The sequence below is a fragment of the Scardinius erythrophthalmus genome (assembly GCF_964197995.2).
Source record: "Scardinius erythrophthalmus genome assembly, chromosome: 10".
In the NCBI taxonomy this organism is placed as follows: Eukaryota; Metazoa; Chordata; class Actinopteri; order Cypriniformes; family Leuciscidae; genus Scardinius; species Scardinius erythrophthalmus.
The window spans coordinates 24562420-24582691 of record NC_138230.1 but is presented as its reverse complement, the minus strand read 5'-3'; the positions used below and the strand labels follow the sequence as shown (position 1 = coordinate 24582691).

Sequence of the window (20272 nt, the reverse complement as noted above, 5' to 3'; positions counted from 1 at the left end):
TATATTTTTATATTTCATATTTTGTTCAAATGTTTAATATATCTGCTGTTCATATGTTCATGTATTAGTGTGTTATATGATTAGAATGTTGTCCCGGTTGTAAAATAAAGCACAGCAATGATATTTGAGAGTGTTTCTCCCTTTTCAGGAAAAGTATCGAAAAAGTATCGAAATCGCAATACTTGACTTGGTATCGGTATCGAAACAATAATTTTGGTATCGTGACAACACTAATACCCATAGTGGTTTCCTGGAATGACGTGCGTTATCTTACTTCTGCAGGGCATATTTGGAGTTTCTGTGTGAGAGTGCCCTCTGACTTTCAGATGGAGCAGCATTTCCTACTGATCACAGACAGAGCCGTGCTGCACTGACAAGCTGTGCATAAAATAATTGTAGCCTTTGCCAAATTGTGAGCAGTTTAATTTCTTAATTGTGCAGCCTTATAATGCAGTATGCCGTTCGTCCTTTTTTTGGACCAGAAAAGGCTAACAAAAAAAAGTCCCACTTTCAATTGTTTATGGCGCTATGACAATGAATAGCGACCAGAATCAAGCTTTTAAAAAAAACGACGCAGAAGTATCACAGAATGGTCGGATTCATCATGTCGTATATTTTGGGGGTATACAATAGGGTTTGGTAATTAAGCAAATGAAATGTAATGTATTTATCAAAAATCAGTCTTCTGAGCATGGCTACTCAACGCCATTAGCGCCGCAGTTCACTCCGACATGCCCAGAGAAAAGCACACAAGTTATGAGAAATCAAGACTAAGAAAAACAACATTAAACGATGAACTATTTCTTTAAGACTTAACAAGAGTGTGTTTTTTTGAATACTTGTTTTTGTTTGTATTTGCCCCTTTTAGCCAAGCTACCGAAGATCAAAGAATCCATCTTATTTTTAACGTAATGGCGGGCGCAGATATTTGTAAATTCGGTGTGTCTGGCTTTCGGTGTCATCCGCTTCCAGATATTTTTAGCTGTGTTAAACCGCTTGTTATACTGCTTGATATTGCAAACTGGTATTTCTTACCATAGTAGTTCAATGTATTGTCTTAATTATAAACACACTGGTTTGTAGCACAAATAGTTTTTCCATTTGTTGCACTGTTCTTCTCGCACATTCACAGAAAACAGCTTGCATGTGGTTAAAAATAAATTATTACATGCACTATTTTGATGTATTTCTAGACAAAGCTGCTTAAAATTCTACAGATATAACACACTTTTGTGCTATTGTTTGAGAAAAATAACCTTTCTGCTTTTGTTCTCAGTGCCGGCCCTAAAGGAGACAACATTTATGAGTGGAGGTCCACTATCCTGGGTCCTCCAGGTTCAGTGTATGAGGGAGGAGTGTTCTTCCTGGACATCGCTTTCACACCAGACTACCCCTTCAAACCACCCAAGGTCAGAGCCTTCCTCCAGCTCCTTGTTACCATCAATTAAATCAATATTAATAATACACACATACATCTGACAACATAATGACTTTGTTCACACAGTTAGTGTCTGGGATGGTTTGGGATCAGTAACATTTTCAAAAATCAATTAATACATTTATTTAGCAACAATGCATTATATGTATTTACACTCTTCAAAATATCAATTTCAAGTAAATGTGTTCTTTTGAACTTTCGATTCTTCAAAATGAAAATTCAGCCTTTCCATCACAGGAATAAATTGCATTTTAAAATGTATTCAAATAGAAAACTGTTATTTTAAATTATATTTCACAATAGGGTTTTCTGTATTTTTAATCAAATTAACTTTTTTTGTTTTGTTTTGTTTTGTTTTGTTTTGTTTTGTTTTGTTTTGTTTTGTTTTGTGTTTTGTTTTGTTTTGTTTTGTTTTGTTTTAAAAAATCTTACTGACCCAAACTTTTGAGTGGTAGTTTATTTCAGGGGCGTTTGTAGAGTTTGATCATCAGGCCCCTCACCCCTGCCCCTATGTCTTTTAAGAATTGAATTGTTACTAGTAGGCGGATAGTTTTGACTGTAAATTCCGATTGAACGAGTCTCAGAAACTGTTTGACATTCCAGGGCAATAGCATTATGATATTTTGTAAAAAAAACAACAAAAAAAACACTGGTTCCATTTTTCCCCGGATTCTTTTTTTTTTCGTCTTAACACTTTATAGGAGGATTGTCTAACTTTCTGACTGCATCATACTGCTGTTTTCTGACATTATTCATAACCTGAGAGAGATGAAAAACACTTATAAGTTATTCTTTGCTGTCAAACTAATATGAGGCACATGCCTCATGCCATATTTTAATGACGTGACAGACAACACAAACTGACAGTTAATGCATTCAACATAACCTTTCATTATCAAATTGTACATGAACAGAACCATATTTAGAAATTCAAACCGGGCCGACAGCCATATTCAACTAAAAGAGCTGGCAGGAATGTTGAAAAAAACACACAAAAAACATTGCTTTTTAGTGTTCACCTGATTTCATGGTTTGTGATATTGTGAAATAGATAATAGAGCTACTTTACATATCAGACAGGAACTGGGGCCGTAAAGAGGAAGGGAAGTGAGGGGGTGTGCAAACTTTTTTTTTATTATTATTTAAGAAAAGCCTCTGGTTTAGGATTTAATGAGCTATCAGTTTGTCAATAAACAAAGTTAATAGTGACTAACTTACAGGGGTTGGATGAAAACTTTTTCTGACTTGCTCCTCCAAAATACTCCAAAGTGTCTCAAAAATATTTAGATCTGATGACTGTGCAGGCCATGGGAGATGTTCAACTTCACTTTCATGTTCATCAAAACATTCTGTCACAAGTCTTTCTGTGTGTATTTGTGCATTATCATGCTGATACTTGGCACCCCCTTCAGGCTACAATGTTAGAACCATTAGGTGCACTTGGTCCTCCAGAATGGTTTGGTAGTAATTTGGCAGTGCATCAAGCACAGTAGAGAATGCCATGATTTTGCAGCCCAAACCATTACCGTTCTTCACTATTAAGCCTCTTTGGGGTTCTTTACACCGTAACCAATGACTATAGATTTAGAAAGACTGTTCACTCCTATTACTAATGAATGGGAGAAACTGCAACGCGCAATATGGCGGAATACACGGAATAGTCCCGCCTTCTAAGTAAAAGGGCCAATCGCTGATAAGTAATGTCATTGCGTCACTGGAGTTGCCATTAGAAGCTCCGGTTCCCATAGAAACCTGACACTCCAGCTTAGGACTGCACATGTGCATTGGCTGGTCTAGCCTGAAAATTAAGCTTTTAACGCTATTTGAGCATAAGAAACAACATTTATGGGACAGTTCATGTCACGAAGTATGAAAACAGTTTGCTGCTTAATGTTTTTGGAAACTATGATACATTTTTTTCATGATACTTTGATGAATAGAAATTTCAAAAGAACAGCATTTATTTGAAACAGAAATCTTTTGTAACATTAAACATGTTTTAAGGTCATTTTTGATCACTTTAATGTATCCTTACTGAAAAAAAATTCTGAATAACCAACACATTTTTGAACGGCAGTGTACATTCAGTAGGTCATTATTTCAATATAAACACTGTCAGAGTGATCAACAAGGTATCTCTTCATTTACCAGTCGAAGACGGAGCAACTTTCTGCTATTATGTTTACTCTGTGCACTGTCAAGGGCTTCATCATATCTGTCGTGGTACCGGTCTTTGCAGCAATTATTTTACCGCAAATGCTGCATTGCACGCTGTGTGTGTGTGTGTGTGTGTGTGTGTGTGTGTGTGTGTGTGTGTGTGTGTGTGTGTGTGTGTGTGTGTGTGTGTGTGTGTGTGTGTGTGTGTGTGTGTGTGTGTGTGTGTGTGTGTGTGTGTGTGTGTGTGTGTGTGTGTGTGTGTGTGTGTGTGTGTGTGTGTGTGTGTGTGTGTGTGTGTGCGCTCGCGTCTCATTGAGTATGTGCGCGAGTTTGTGTGTGTGTGTGCGCGTGCCCTCGCGTCTCATACGAGTATGTGCGTGGAGAGTTTGTGTGTGCGCGTGCGCGCGTCTTATGAGTATGTGCGTGGACAGTTTGTGTCTCATGAGTATGTGCGCGGAACTCGTGTGTAGAGTTTGTGTGTATGTGTAGAGTTTGTGTGTATGTGCGTGAGCGACTTTTGGTGTGTCGTTGTGCATTTCATATGTATTTGTTTGAGCACTGACGTTGACGAGTTAACCCCTTAGGTATCGAAATCTGGTACCAAACAAGAAGTCATTTTTCAATACTCGATAATATCGAGGCAATTCGGTAGGTCCCTAAAAAGTATCGAACTCGGTACCCAGCCCTACCGACAACGCTTTATCTGTAGATAGGTAAAGGGAGGGGAGGGAGGCCTTCACAGGGAAGAGCCTAGTTGACATTTCAAGACTGCGCTGTCGTCGCGTCCAGGCGCAGGTCCTTCATCAGATCTGGATACAGCCTGGATCCGGCGGACTGCGGTAAACCTTGGGATAAACAGAAAGACTAATATTAAAGGTATAGCGGAGGATTTTCTTTTTCCGGGTGGGTAGTGTAAACTATTGGTCCACCTAAGTGTCAATCATTCTGGTGATATGTAACGTAAGGCCGTCGTACGTGCTCGTCCCTTAGTTTTCGCTTTCTGCGCATGCGCACTTTCAGGTGTTTATGTGTGGTGGTGAGCTAGAGTTACGGTTTAAGCCATTCATTGAAGCTCGCCGTTTCACCGGGTCCTTTGAAAATGTCTGAGGGTCGCAAGAGAAAAAGTTTGTACGAACTGTATGAGAAGAGAAAGGCCTCAGAAGAGAGAAACAAGATCGGAGTGTTTTTGGGAGATTGTTTCACACGATGGCGTGCGCTGAAAACACAGGTTGGGCTTCCCACTGATGCCTCAGTCGCGAAGTTTCTACTCGACAGGTAAAGTTTGGCATGCTATTTGGTGAAAAAGTGCAAATCTTCTTTTGGAAAGTAATCTTGTATGAGTGATGCCGACAGCAACTTGTAAACAGAGCGTGCACGAGGAGAACCTTGCACACGTTTAATAGGCGTTCCCTCTCGGGAGCATGTAGTGTGTTGCGCATGTGCATTTTTTCAAAAAGTGGAGAGGGCGGTTCTTATCTAAAATTCGGAAAGATCCTCCGCTATACCTTTAACGTAGACGCCATTCTTCTTATGATGTAACGAGTACATCAGGATTTATGGGAAGTGTTCCCGGTTCCGGCTGACCTAATCTATGCAGCCTAACATTGAATTATAGAAGTCTATAATGTGTTATGTGTATGCTAGGTCAAAGAGATGTGTTTTTAGTCTAGCTTTGAACTGACAGAGTGTGTCTGCTTCCCGGACAATGGTAGGAAGGCTGTTCCAAAGTTTTGGTGCTAAATAGGAAAAGGATCTACTGCCAGCAGTCGATTTTGATATTCTAGGTATTATTAAATGGCCGGAATTTTGAGATCGCAATAGACGTGAAGGACTATAATGCGTTAAGAGCTCGCTCAAGTACTGCGGAGCTAAACCATTTAGTGCTTTGTAAGTGATCAGCAATATTTAAAAATTTATACGGTGTTTAATAGGGAGCCAGTGCTGCGTTTTGGACCAGCTGTAATTTGTTTATTAAAGGAGTCATGACCTAGTATTACCTTGGATACCTACTGCTGTATTATAGTCTTTCAGGCCCTTCTAAAAAAGAAAAGTGGAAAAAAAATAAACACGGAGCTCCTCAGACCCTTATTTCTGAAGGCATTATTGTCTCGCGAGATCTGATGCGATATTTTGGCTGTCGTGGACGGTCATTATAATAATGCAAATGAGGGGCGCGTTGATTGGGGGCAGGAAGGAGGGGGGTTGACACCGCAGGTAACGCTTTAACATTCAGGTAACGCATTCCAAACTGACATCATGGTGTAAGTTATGAATGAACCCGACCGGCTTCCCAGCCAGTGTATAAGTATGAGGCGCCGTTTAGGGCTTAAATCAAACTTCATTCACGCGCACATATATGAAACACGCTTGCATACATATATACTAAGTAGTCACACAAACATTTATATGAACTCTCCACGCACATACTCATATGAAACGCGAGCACACACACAAACTCGCGCACATACTCATATAAGACGCGAGCACACACACACACACAAACTAGACGGCGCCTCATATATAAGCGTTAGGCAATCAATAAACAATAGCCGAATTCATGATGATCTAAGTCATTTGTTGTTTGCAAAGTAACATTAGCAGCCATTCTCCATGTTTACCTCGAAGCTAATACTCCCACTAGCATACAATAGTCGCATTAGCAGTTAGCTGCTGTTTGTTTAACACAGTAGAGCAATAAAAACACATTCTTACCGTTTCAATTGCAGGCAAGTCTGATTGTTGAAAATGGCCCCTTTTTCCCGGGCTTCGATGCCAACTTCGCCTGATATTGCCTCAAATTTGTGAAGGATTCCGGCGTAAAATGTATAGTTAGCACAGACACATAACGTTAAGCCAGTGGGAAGGGTTGTAGGAACCGCGTCATTAAAAATGAATTTAATCCACTGGTCCGTTCTTGGGAGAGAAAACACATTTACATGTTGATTCTGGCAGTCAACAACAGAGCAACTCAGTGTGCACTACGTTTCTGCTTCTTTCTCGACTGAATATGAGGGGGAGAGGGGCGGGCTTCCTGCGGCAGGTCTGCGGTGTCCATATATGGTATATCCTGCCCCGTCATGACGTCAAGTCGGGGCTGAAATCAAAGTCTTGTATTTGAGTGCGCGTGCACGCACGCTGGTTTACGAATCCTGGGGTAAACAAACGCTTCACTTTTAAATATCGGCTTCCCGGCCAGTGTATAATCGTTAGGTAATCATAACATACATTGATTCTCGTGGAAAAGTGAAAATTGCAGGTCATGACTCCTTTAAGCGTGCAGGGCAACCACCCATAATAGAATTATCTATTCTAATCTCTTCTAATCTATTCTAATAAATAAATACAATAATCTAGCCTTGATGTCATGAACGCATGAACTAATTGTTCCGCATTTGTTAATGAGAGCATATGACGTAATTTAGATATATTTTTAAGATGGAAAAATGCTGTTTTACAGATACTAGACACGTGACTTTCAAATGAAAGATTGGTATCAAAGAGCACACCCAGGTTCCTAACCGACGACAAAGACTTAACAGAGCAGCCATCAAGTGTTAGACAGTATTTTAGGTTATTACGTGAGGAAGTTTTTTGTTTAATAATTAGAATCTCTGTTTTCAGAATTAGGTAGTAGGAAATTACTAGTCATCCAATTTTTTATATCACCTATACCGTTAATTTTGTGAATTTGTGAAGTTTCGTCAGGGAGTGAAGAAATATACAGCTGAGTATCGTCAGCATAACAGTAAAAGCTAATTCCATGTTTCCTAATGATATCTCCCAAGGGTAGCATGTACAGAGTGAACAGCAGCGGTCCTAGTACTGAGCCTTGTGGTACGCCATACTGAACTTGTGATCGATGAGACATCTCTTCATTTATAGCTACAAACTGATAACGGTCAAATAAGTATGATTTAAACCATGCTAATGCAATTCCACTGATGCCAACATAATTTTTAAGTCTATTTAAAAGAATGTTGTGGTCAATAGTGTCAAATGCAGCACTAAGATCGAGTAACACTAATAGCGAGATACAACCACCATCGGATGATAAGAGCAAATCATTTGTGACTCTAATGAGAGCAGTCTCAGTACTATGGTATGGTCTAAATCCTGACTGAAAATCCTAACAGATTTCATTTCTGTCTAAAAAGGAACACAGTTGTGAGGATACTGCCTTTTCTAGTATCTTTGACAGAAACGGTAGATTTGAGATCGGCCTGTAATTGACTAATTCTGTAGGATCAAGTTGCGTTTTTTTAACAAGCGGTTTAATCATAGCCAGCTTAAAAGTTTTTGGTATGTATCCTAATGACAAAGATGAATTAATGATATTAAGAAGAGGATCTATGACCTCTGGAAGCATCTCTTTCAGTAGCTTAGTCGGTATAGGGTCTAACAGACATGTTGTCGATTTAGATGATTTAACGAGTTTAACGAATTCTTCCTCTTCTTTAGCAATGAATGAATCAAATTTTTCCTCAGGGAGACTACAATGCACTCCCTGATGCGATACTGTAGTAGACGGTTGCATAGTTATAATTTTCTCCCTGATATTATCAATCTTGTAAGTGAAGAAGTTATTACTGCTGTGTTGCTTGGAAACTTCTGGGCTTGAAGCTTTCTTTTTCGTTAGTTTAGCTACTGTTTCAAATAAATACCTAGGGATTTGTTTATTTTCTTCTAACAGGGTTGAAAAATAAGCAGATCTAGCAGATTTAACTTTAATAAACTTTGACACTATAGAAAGTTCATAAAGAGATCATAAAATAAATCTAAATGAATCAAGCAATTTAAGTTATTTGATGAGTCACTTATTAAGGGGATTTCTTAACAAATCTTGTGCTGTTCTGATCTCTCAGGTGACGTTTCGCACGAGAATCTACCACTGCAACATCAACAGTCAGGGTGTGATCTGTCTGGACATCCTGAAGGACAACTGGAGCCCAGCACTCACCATCTCCAAAGTGCTGCTGTCCATCTGCTCTCTACTTACAGACTGTAACCCTGGTAAGATACACAACCATGTGAAACACTTCTAACTTTTCTAACAAGAAGTGGTTGGAAAGAGCCGATTTGCTGGTCATGGGCTGAAGCTCCAGTGTTTGTCAGTATGTTGGAGCTCCACCTGTTTGACCTAGACTACAGAAAAGGCAGTTACAGGTGTGGGCATATATGCAGTTGCTTAATGCTCATGTATAAAACTGCGTACAAAAACAAAAATGTTTTTTAAAATGTATTTATTATCTTAAATTTGCTCTTTTTTTTTTTTTTTAAATAAATAATTTTAGACTTTTTAAAATTCAATAATTTTAATAATACTGAATTAAAAAAATACAAGCCAAAAAAATAACCACACTTTTATTTAAATTAACACAAAAAATTGACTGAAATATATTAATATTAAAAACCAAAATCAATATATTATTCTTTATTCAGTTCTGTGCAACAGAATCAGATTTAACAGATTTAGTTTTTTGACCAATTATTCAAATAAAGAATGAGCAACTGAGCTCTGCACGTGCATAGAGGGGAATATTGAACCGATCTTCACACCACGCCATGATAATTGCTAAAGCAAGAGTGAAACCTGAGCGCTGAACACTGTGGGGCAGGGCAGGGCGGCATACATTTTTGGCCGTTTTTCTCTTTCAGCCAGAAACTGAAAATGCCATTTAGCAATAATTTTTGGCAGCCGAAATTTCGGTGCATCCCTATTCCCAATGACTGAAATATTGGAAGAAAAATATAAATATTGTATTGGGGGTGGGGGTTTATATAAATGTATCTCTAAAGGGAACTCTTACTCCTGTATAATGCCTGTTAATAAGCACAATGCTTCCTTCCACAATTTCTGCTCTTCCTTAACTGTATTTGCTTTTCCACCTACTGGAGGAGAGTGAATTTGCATTTTCATTCAGTCTGGTTTTTCTTTGTTCACTTTAAGCGAAATGTATGTAGCAAAATTTCACAAATCTAAAGTCAGACCATTCTGTTTTTGCAAAAACAACTGCTCATGCTACGTGTGTGTAGCATCCATATTTGGATCATGATCAGTTTCAGTGGTTGCCTCATTTCAAATGGATACCGATATTTTTGTTTAAGGGCAGTTTAGCCGGTAATAGAGCAATTAAACAACAAATAAATTTGCCTAAACAACATCAAAAGTGATATCCGGCCTAGGATTTTTACCCTTTACTCAAATATTATTAAAAATTTGTTTAAGATTTCAAAAGCATATTGTGTAGTTGTGCTTGGAGTCAATTCTTTTATTTGTGATAAATTGTGCGGACATCATTTTTGGCCAGGTTGTCATACAAAGAAATGAACACATGCAAAAACGAGAGAATCAACTATATTTTAATATGTAATTGTTGTATTCAATGCATGTTTTTTCCTGTAAGCTTTTTGTTTTTCTATGCATTTTTTATTTATTTATTTATTTGCATAGTAAATAAAACTTGTATCAGTTTTTTGCCTTTTTTTTGCCAAATATTTGTCTGATAAATATCTTAACCAAGTTTAGTGTTTTGTTCTTTCCTCATATTTAAAATATAAAAAAAATACAAATATTTTCCTCATATTTTGATGGTTTAATCGAACATGTAGGGTCATTAAAAACAAAATCTCCACCTGACATCACTTTTGACCACTAATGAGGTGTTCAAAGGACTTCAGTTCAGTTGCTTAAGGTTCCCTTTTGATTTAGATACTACCTTAGAAATCTGCCTATATAGATTGTAGATATAGCTCACTAGGTTTTGAAACTAAGCCAATGATTGTTTTTAACCTGAAGAAACGTGTGACTGTTCTTCTACAGCTGATCCTCTGGTAGGAAGCATCGCCACGCAGTACACAACCAACAGACCAGAGCACGACAGGATAGCCAAACAGTGGACCAAACGCTACGCCACATAATTTCCTCTGACTGCAGAGCAATGTCTGTCAGACATCTGTGGGGGGAGGGATGGGGATCCATAGGGTAGAGATTACAGGGTGGATTTTATGATGGAATTTAAATTCCTATTTCAATTATTTTGTCTTTCCCAGCTTTTTTTTTTTGTTGTTGTTGTGTGTTTCCCTCGGCTCAAGTAGCATCATGATTTGACAAAAAATTATCTTAATGTGTGTTTTCTTTGCCGCCTTGTTGTAAATTGATCTTTTTTTGGAGCTTCGTCATTCTTGTCAAATGAAGTCATGGCATGAGCCTTTAGCAAGATTGTTCCATGTATGTATTTTCCCCACCAATATTAAAGTTGAAGTTGGTGTACACTGTCGTGCAGTATCTTTCATGCCAACAACAATGCAATAATTTTTTTAATTTTGCAATTATATTTCTAGTACAGGGGGAATGTCACAAAGCCTGCCAAGAGCATCTCTAGAGCATGTTTCACTCCAAAATCAAAGGTGTATATATATATATATATATATATATATAATTAAGACTTTTCTACATTGTGAAGTCTCATTCTCATTGTATTACAAGAGCTTACAGGTTGCTGTTAATGCAACTTTATTGATGTGCACATTTTTAAAGTTAACTGAAATGCAACGGCAGGCAGAAAAAAAGCCAGTCAATAAATATTTATTTTGTTGAATCACAACATTACATAGTGCATAATTAAAGTATTTTTTAAATCTGTTATATAAATTAGAACGTGCTAAAACAAGGATTTCACAATTTTTGAGTTATAAACACTGGAAATGTCCACTACCTGCTATAGCAGGGAACTTCATAACACATTATTTTTGCTTTTTAAATCGATAGACTACACAAACAGCCTACGCAACTTTATCCCACTAGCTACATGATCATAAGATACATCGCTTTGGGATTTTAAAGCTAAGATTATAGTTATAGGGAAATAATACTGGAAGATATCATACCATATGACTTAAATATACAACCTAATGTTACATATTTTTAACTAATTTTAAAGCACTTGATGGCTGAATGAAATTCAAGTTCACATCTGAAGGACATGGAAGGAGCAGTGAAACGGTCCATTTTCTTTATACCATGCCATTATACCATTTTGCATAAATGCAACTGGTGATTCTCATGTCCAGGTTAGATTCCATCATTTATGAAAAATAATCATCATAGTAGGATTTGCTGTACTGCCAGATTCAACAACAACAACAACAACAACAACAAAAGCATTACAGTGTTTTATTTAATGAGAATAATTACAAAACCTCAATGTCAAAAATTTGGAGAAGTTGCGTTAACGAGAATGAAATCTTTAGCTTTACAGTTTTAGTTCCTAATAATCTTTAAAAAAAATCATTAACACTTCACAATAAGGTTCCGTTAGTTAATGCATTAACTAATATTAACTAACAATAAGCAATACATTTGTTACAGTACTTATTAATCTTTGTTACCATATTTATTGTTAGTTCATGTTAGCTCAGGTTCTTGGATGTTAACAGATGCAACTTTTGATTTTAATCATAAATATTGAGATTAACATTAACTAAGATTAATAAATGCTTTAGAAATTATTTTCATGGTTATTTCATAACTGATGTAGTTAACACATTTTAACAAACCTTATTGTAAAGTGTAACCAAAAAAATTCTTAATTGTCCAAAAAACTTCTTCCAAAAAACAAAAAAACAAAAAACAGCTTTCGTGATTGACTGACTATAGTAAGCCAAGCACACTAACGCAGCAGTTCGCTATGGAGTGCACTGCATCTATGTTATACCTTTTTCCCCATCACTGAGCACAAACATAAAATAAAAAAATAGTGCATTTATTTATGTGTAAATAGATCTAGTCCAAGCTAAGCTCTTTCTCTAGAAGCCCTTAAACATCTTAAGTACCCTGAACGAAGAATAGACAACCAAATATAGTGTTGAAACTGTGCTGTGTTCAGATGTCGTTGGAGGGGGTTCCCTTGCTCTTGCGTCCGGGCAGAGGGAAGGCAGACTTGCTTTGTGGCTGTGTGAGGCGGCTGGTGAGGCTGGTGAAGGGTTCGATTAATGAGCTTCTCTCTGTCACGGTCACCTCCCAAAGTTTGACCTTCTCCCCACGTGCCCACTGCTGGGCAGCATCCTGATCCACCTGTCGACGCTCACGCAGGTCAGACTTGTTCCCCAACACGATCACCATCACCTGCACAAGCAAATACAGTCAGTGTGAGAACATCTTCACAGCTTACACCAGATCAGAGCACATTATCATGGGTGTAGGATGGGATGAATTGAAATTGTCCTATTTTAGTCCCAGGTTCTATTTTACTCCAAAATCAAAAGAATTGTTTTGGGACATCATTTTCATGGAAATCATTACCATACTAAAAGAAATATATCTTTCTTATTACTGGAGTATTTTTGTAATTCTCAAGTTTTTCAAATGTTTTCTTAGATTTTCATTACTGTAATCCAATTTAAATCAGCTTGAGGTAAATAAAATAATAATGTGTAAACAAATTAGATATGTAAAAGTCTAAGGCACGTATTTAGTATTTTCACCCCCAAAAAGGGTTAAGCCAGTTATTTATACTTTTTGCTGTAGTGTATCAGTAGGAAATATCACTTTACATTTCCAAACATTCCTTTAGCCATTAATTGTAATAATCCAGTGATTTTTTTTGTATGCCCAAGGAGTCTAACAACAGCTGGTATGATCTGATCTCACCATCATCGAGTCTGTCTGTGATTACATGAAGAAACAGAAGAAATCCAGAAGAACAGCAGCAACAAGAAGCTTGAAGAAACCTACCTGAAAAGCTGTGAAAGGTTTAAGGCACTTGTGTAAAAATGCTGTAAAGTGAGGATGATTTCGAAAATAATGTCAAAAATAGATTTTATTTATCAATTAACATCTATTAACAAAATCAAATCAATATTTGGTGTGACCACCCTTTGCTTTAAAACAACTTTTGTCCAGGTACACTTGCACATAGTTTTTCAGGTAGCTTTGCAGGTAGGTTTCTTCAAGCATCTTGGAGACGTTGCCACAGTTCTTCTGGATAGTCTAATAAAATATTAGTAATTAGTAATACAATTTTTATTTTTTCCCAGACAGACTCGATGATGGTGAGATCAGATCTCCATGTTGGGCATACTGGCTGTTGGAAGACTCCTTGTACATACAAAAATCTCACTGGATTATTACAATTATGGCTAAAGGAATGTTTGGAAATGTAAACTGATATTTGACATTTCCTACAGACACACTACAACAAAATATATAAATAACTGGCTTAAAACCATTTTTTTCTTGTGAAAATACTAATGTGCCTAAGACTTTTGCACAGTACTGTCTGTATATATATATATATATATATATATATATATATATATATATATATATATATATATATATATATATATATATATATATATATATACATACATATACAGTGAGGAAAATAAGTATTTGAACACCCTGCTATTTTGCAAGTTCTCCCACTTGGAAATCATGGAGGGGTCTGAAATTGTCATCGTAGGTGCATGTCCACTGTGAGAGACATAATCTAAAAAACAAAATCCAGAAATCACAATATATGATTTGTTAACTATTTATTTGTATAATACAGCTGCAAATAAGTATTTGAACACCTGTCTATCAGCTAGAATTCTGACCCTCAAAGACCTGTTAGTCTGCCTTTAAAATGTCAACCTCCACTCCATTTATTATCCTAAATTAGATGCACCTGTTTGAGGTCGTTAGCTGCATAAAGACACCTGTCCACCCCATACAATCAGTAAGAATCCAACTACTAACATGGCCAAGACCAAAGAGCTGTCCAAAGACACTAGAGACAAAATTGTACACCTCCACAAGGCTGGAAAGGGCTACGGGGAAATTGCCAAGCAGCTTGGTGAAAAAAGGTCCACTGTTGGAGCAATCATTAGAAAATGGAAGAAGGTAAACATGACTGTCAATCTCTCTTGGACTGGGGCTCCATGCAAGATCTCACCTCGTGGGGTCTCAACGATCCTAAGAAAGGTGAGAAATCAGCCCAGAACTACACGGGAGGAGCTGGTCAATGACCTGAAAAGAGCTGGGACCACCGTTTCCAAGGTTACTGTTGGTAATACACTAAGACGTCATGGTTTGAAATCATGCATGGCACGGAAGATTCCCCTGCTTAAACCAGCAAATGTCAAGGCCCGTCTTAAGTTTGCCAATGACCATTTGGATGATCCAGAGGAGTCATGGGAGAAAGTCATCTGGTCAGATGAGACCAAAATAGAACTTTTTGGTCATAATTCCACTAAACGTGTTTGGAGGAAGAAGAATGATGAGTACCATCCCAAGAACACCATCCCTACTGTGAAGCATGGGGGTGGTAGCATCATGCTTTGGGGGTGTTTTTCTGCACATGGGACAGGGCGACTGCACTGTATTAAGGAGAGGATGACCGGGGCCATGTATTGCGAGATTTTGGGGAACAACCTCCTTCCCTCAGTTAGAGCATTGAAGATGGGTCGAGGCTGGGTCTTCCAACATGACAATGACCCGAAGCACACAACCAGGATAACCAAGGAGTGGCTCTGTAAGAAGCATATCAAGGTTCTGGCGTGGCCTAGCCAGTCTCCAGACCTAAACCCAATAGAGAATCTTTGGAGGGAGCTCAAACTCTGTTTCTCAGAGACAGCCCAGAAACCTGACTGATCTAGAAAAGATCTATGTGGAGGAGTGGGCCAAAATCCCTCCTGCAGTGTGTGCAAACCTGGTGAAAAACTACAGGAAACGTTTGACCTCTGTAATTGCAAACAAAGGCTACTGTACCAAATATTAACATTGATTTTCTCAGGTGTTCAAATACTTATTTGCAGCTGTATCATACAAATAAATAGTTAAAAAATCATACATTGTGATTTCTGGATTTTTTTTTTTTGATTATGTCTCTCACAGTGGACATGCACCTACGATGACAATTTCAGACCCCTCCATGATTTCTAAGTGGGAGAACTTGCAAAATAGCAGGGTGTTCAAATACTTATTTTCCTCACTGTATATATATATATATATATATATATATATATATATATATATATATATATATATATATCATTTAATATTTTTATTCAGTGATTGATCAAAAGTGACAGTAAAGCCATTTATAATGTAAAAAGGTTAGTTCACCCAAAATGATAATTTTGTCATCATTTACAAGTTGTTCCAAACCTGTATGAGTTTCTTTCTTCTGTTGAACACAAAATAAGATAATTTAAAGAATGTCAGTAATCAAACAGGTGACAGTAGCCATTGACTTTTCCATAGTAGGAAAGAAATACCATGGAAGTCAATGGCTACCGTCAACTGTCAAGTTGAAAGAGAGAAATAAGAAAGAAACTCATACAAGTTTGGAACAACTTGAGGTTAAGTAAATGATGACAACATTTTTGGGTCTATCTATCCCTTTAATAATTGAACACTAAATCAGCATAATTATAATGATTTCTAAAAGATCATGACACTGAAGACTGAAAATTCAGCATTGCCATCATTGGAATACATGACATTTGATAATATATTCAAATATAAAACAGTTCATTTAAATTGTAATAATAGTTCACAATATTATTGTTTTTACTGTATTTTTTTATCAAATAAACCAATCACAAACTTAGATGTTGTTGTAGGCCAATAGGTTACATACACACATATATATATTCTATATTTACATAATATAAAATAAGACATTTTTAAATCTTTTCATGCCTCTTTTTTGTCTCTGGACTTGTCTATCTCCTTCTTCAAGAGCTCGACTTTTTTGAAGGACTCCAGACTGTCCACACTGTAGACCAGCACGAAGCCGTCGGCCACTGAGAAGAAGTGTTTGGGTAAATCCAGACCCTCACGGAGCCCTCTTGTGTCATAGAGACGTAACTGCTCTCTCACACCACGGTCCGTCTCGACAGACGCCACATATATATCCTCCTGAGTGTCGTTTGTTTCTGCACCTGAAACAGGACAGTCATGTTTCATTTAATTGTCTACTTATATGTATCTTCATACACTATTCATTATTTCATGAATGATTCACAACCCAGGATCATTGATGCATGATTCATACATTTCAGACAATTCAAAGAGGTCATGACATGATTTTTTTTATTATTTTAATATGTTCCTTGAGGTTCACTTATAATGTTAAAGGGATAGTTCACCCCAAAATGAAAATATTGTCATCATTTACTCACCCTCAAGTTGTTCCAAACCTATATGAATTTATTTCTTCTGCTGAACACAAAAGAACATAATTTGAAGAATATGGGTAACCAAACAGTTGATTGGTAGTCCACTGACTTCCATAATTTGTTTTAATAATTTTTTTTTTTTTTTTTTTTTTTTTACCCATACTATGGAAGTCAATGTCGCCCATCAACTGTTTAGTTACCGACATTCTTCAAAATATCTTCTTTTGTGTTCAACAGAAAAAAAATTCATACAGGTTTGGAACAACTTGAGGGTGAGTAAATGACAGTATTTTAATTTGGGGTGAACTATCCCTTTAATTAAAATTACAGCATATAGGAATGAATCTCTTTGTTTACTTCAAACTGTTATAGTAACCCCTCAACCCTTACGCACTAGTGTCCTGCAGAAAAACAAATGTTTTATATAAAATATGTTCGTATTATTAAACAAAAATGATAAACTATTTTTTTTTTATTTTTTTTTTACTAAATTCCACTGCAACCCATGCATATGTTAAAAATACAATGTAGGCTATTAGTTTAATATATGCAGTTGGTCTATTTATGAAGTGTAAATTAAAGAATTTATTACTAACCAAAAACAAACAAACAAATAAATGAATTATTCACTAAATTACAGTGTTAATGTTGCAAAATTCATCAATAATGAAATGACTTCAATTTCAGCTGTAAAGACAATAGTGTCATTAATCAGCTCAATTCAGTTCTCTACCAAGTATCATTGGAGTCAAATCGATAATATTTGGGAATGTTTGTTCTCTTTTATTAAGTCCCAACTGAGCAAGCCAAAGGCTGACAATATTTTATTACCCATATTTTATTGTAACTGTCTATAATACTCAGTTAGCTTGGTTCTGTCTATAAATTAGTAAGATTCTGCCACAGAGATAAATTTAAAATAGCTTCTGCTCTGCGTTCAGACTTCACAAAGAGCATGTTGATTTTTATATATCTAAGTTACTGTTAATTATGATGTCTTTACTGTAAATATCTATTTGGAATCCAATTTTTATCTGATTCAAGTCACATTCATGTACGTTACCGATACCCTTTGCTAGAGTGTCTGTTTTCCCATCAAGCTGATGAGCAGCAGCTGCCATGTCCACTGTGAATTTTGGAGTCATGGGAACTATGAAAGGAGGCATTTTTGATATGACTTTTGAATGGACAGATCACACATACCTGCAGTGTGAGAGCCATACAGTAACTGCTCCAGGATGGCTGTTTTCCCCACTGATGCCATACCACAAACCACAACCTTACAACCCTTACCCATAGTTACCTGGCCTGAAACACACAAACAAACAACACATCCAGAACCACCAGCAGGGCAGCAGTGTAAAAAGCATGACAGGTGAATGTGAAAATAGGCAAAAATGCCTGTAGTGTTCTAGTTTTTTTCCTCATTTAGTAGCTATAATTTTTTATTAATTCCACATTACAAATTTTTGTATATAAATAACAATTTGACTATTTAAACTGGAAAAAACATTAATTATTTGCATATTCTTATATATATATATATATATATGTATATATATATATATATATATATATATATATATATATATATATATATATATAAGAATATGCAAATAATTATATATATATATATATATATATATATATATATATATATATATATATATATATATATATATATATATATATATATATATATACAGTACCAGTCAAAAGTTTGGAAACATTACTATTTTTAATGTTTTTGAAAGAAGTCTCTTATGCTCATCAAGCCTGCAGTTAAAAAAAAAACAGCAACAACAAAAAAAACAGTAATATTATGAAATATTGTTACAATTTAAAATAATGGTTCTCTTTTTTAATATATTTTAAAATGTAATTTATTTTTGTGATGCAAAGCTGAATTTTCATCAGCAAGTACTCCAGTCTTTGGTGTCTTATGATCCTTCAGAAATCATTCTAATATGATAATTTGATACTCAGTTATTATCAATGATGGAAACAGTTGTGCTGTTTAATATATTTTTTTGGAATACTTTTTTCAGGATTCATTGATGAGTAAAACGTTAACAGCATTTATTCATAAAAACAGCATTTATTCAAAATAAAAACATTTCTAACAATATAAATCGTTACCATCACCTTTTATCAATTTAACGCATCCTTGTTGAATTAAAGTACTAATTTCTTTTAAAAAAAATAGTTATTGTTCCCAAACTTTTGAACGGTAGTGTATATTGTTACAAAAGATTTCTATTCTAAATAAATACAGTTCTTTTTAACTTTTTATTCATCAAATAATCCTGAAAAAAAGTATCTCAGGTTATAAAAAAATATTAAGCAGCACAACTGTTTCCAACATTGATCATAAATCAGCATATTAGAATGATTTCTGAAGGATCATAAGACACCAAAGACTGGAGTACTTGCTGATGAAAATTCAGCTTTGCATCACAAAAATAAATTACATTTTAAAGTATATTAAAAAAGAGAACCATTATTTTAAATTGTAATAATATTTCATAATATTACTGTTTTTTTTTTTTTTTTTTTTTTTTTTTTTTAACTGCAGGCTTGATGAGCATAACATACTTCTTTCAAAAACATTAAAAATAGTAATGTTTCCAAACTTTTGACTGGTACTGTATGTATATATATATATATATATATATATATATTCATATATATATATATATATATATATATATATATATATATATATATATATATATATATATATATATATATATATATATATATATATTATGAATGAACAAATCTTGATGCTCATGTTCCCTAGCATGTTTGAGCAATGGAAGCAAGAAATTCGCATTGGGTTTTAAGGAACACATGTACTTTTACACCTGATTAGTGACCTCGATGCAATCGTTTCTTTATTTTAAATGTCACAAATGATTTTTTTTTTTTTTAGATTTCAATGCAAAAATCATATGACAATAATATGTATTTAACTTAAATTAAATATCCCGTAGCTTAAATAAAATAAACATACTGCTCAGTTTAGTGTTTGTTATATAATGATTGTCAAAGGAAAGGCATTAACCAGTTGTCTTAACTTGGGACCAGACATGCATTCATTCATGACAGTTACTAGACTGATAAACAATAACTCACCTTACGCGGATTGCTTGACAATAAACATATGATCGAAGAAATCGACCAGTGTTAAATCAGATGAATGTGAATATAAGACTTTTAATACCAACACTACGTTACTTCCGGGAGTCGTTTGTCTCTTTTTGCTCTGGGTCTGAACCTTTTTTTAACAAAAAGGTCTTTTGCTCTGGGTCTGAACCTTCACCATTGCTGATAAGAGAACGGTGGCAACAAAAAAAATATTACTTGAGATTAAGAATAAATGTGTTATAACAATGTTTCAGCGCAGTGTATCTAATCGGTTAAATATATTTGGTTGTGATTTATAAAATATAATTCTTAAAAAACAGACTACATTTCCCAGAACTATTTAGCAACGGAACCGGAAAT

The 20272-nt window shown here is 35.6% G+C and overlaps 2 protein-coding genes across 3 annotated transcripts in view; one reads left to right on the top strand and one right to left on the bottom strand.

Annotated features, from left to right (window-relative positions):
- LOC308696907 (ubiquitin-conjugating enzyme E2 E1) overlaps positions 1-11002 on the top strand; it is a 67527-nt gene extending 56525 nt beyond the window's left edge. The window contains exons 4-6 of one of the 2 annotated variants that reach the window (XM_081375858.1): positions 1277-1409; positions 8458-8605; positions 10416-11002. In XM_081375858.1, coding sequence (XP_081231984.1) covers positions 1277-1409; positions 8458-8605; positions 10416-10513 — 379 coding nt within the window. In that variant the 3' untranslated portion in view covers positions 10514-11002. The remainder of the gene's footprint in view (positions 1-1276; positions 1410-8457; positions 8606-10415) is intronic. The other variant, XM_081375859.1, reaches the window with a different exon arrangement.
- A 162-nt stretch (positions 11003-11164) lies between these two features.
- Positions 11165-20071, bottom strand: nkiras1 (NFKB inhibitor interacting Ras-like 1). The gene is made up of 4 exons (XM_081375860.1): positions 19901-20071; positions 17966-18070; positions 16284-16525; positions 11165-12719 (listed from the first exon to the last, which is right to left on the bottom strand). Exons 2-4 carry the CDS (start codon positions 18057-18059, stop codon positions 12477-12479), a joined length of 579 nt encoding a protein of 192 aa, XP_081231986.1. The 5' UTR covers positions 18060-18070; positions 19901-20071; the 3' UTR covers positions 11165-12476.
- Positions 20072-20272: the final 201 nt, after the last annotated feature.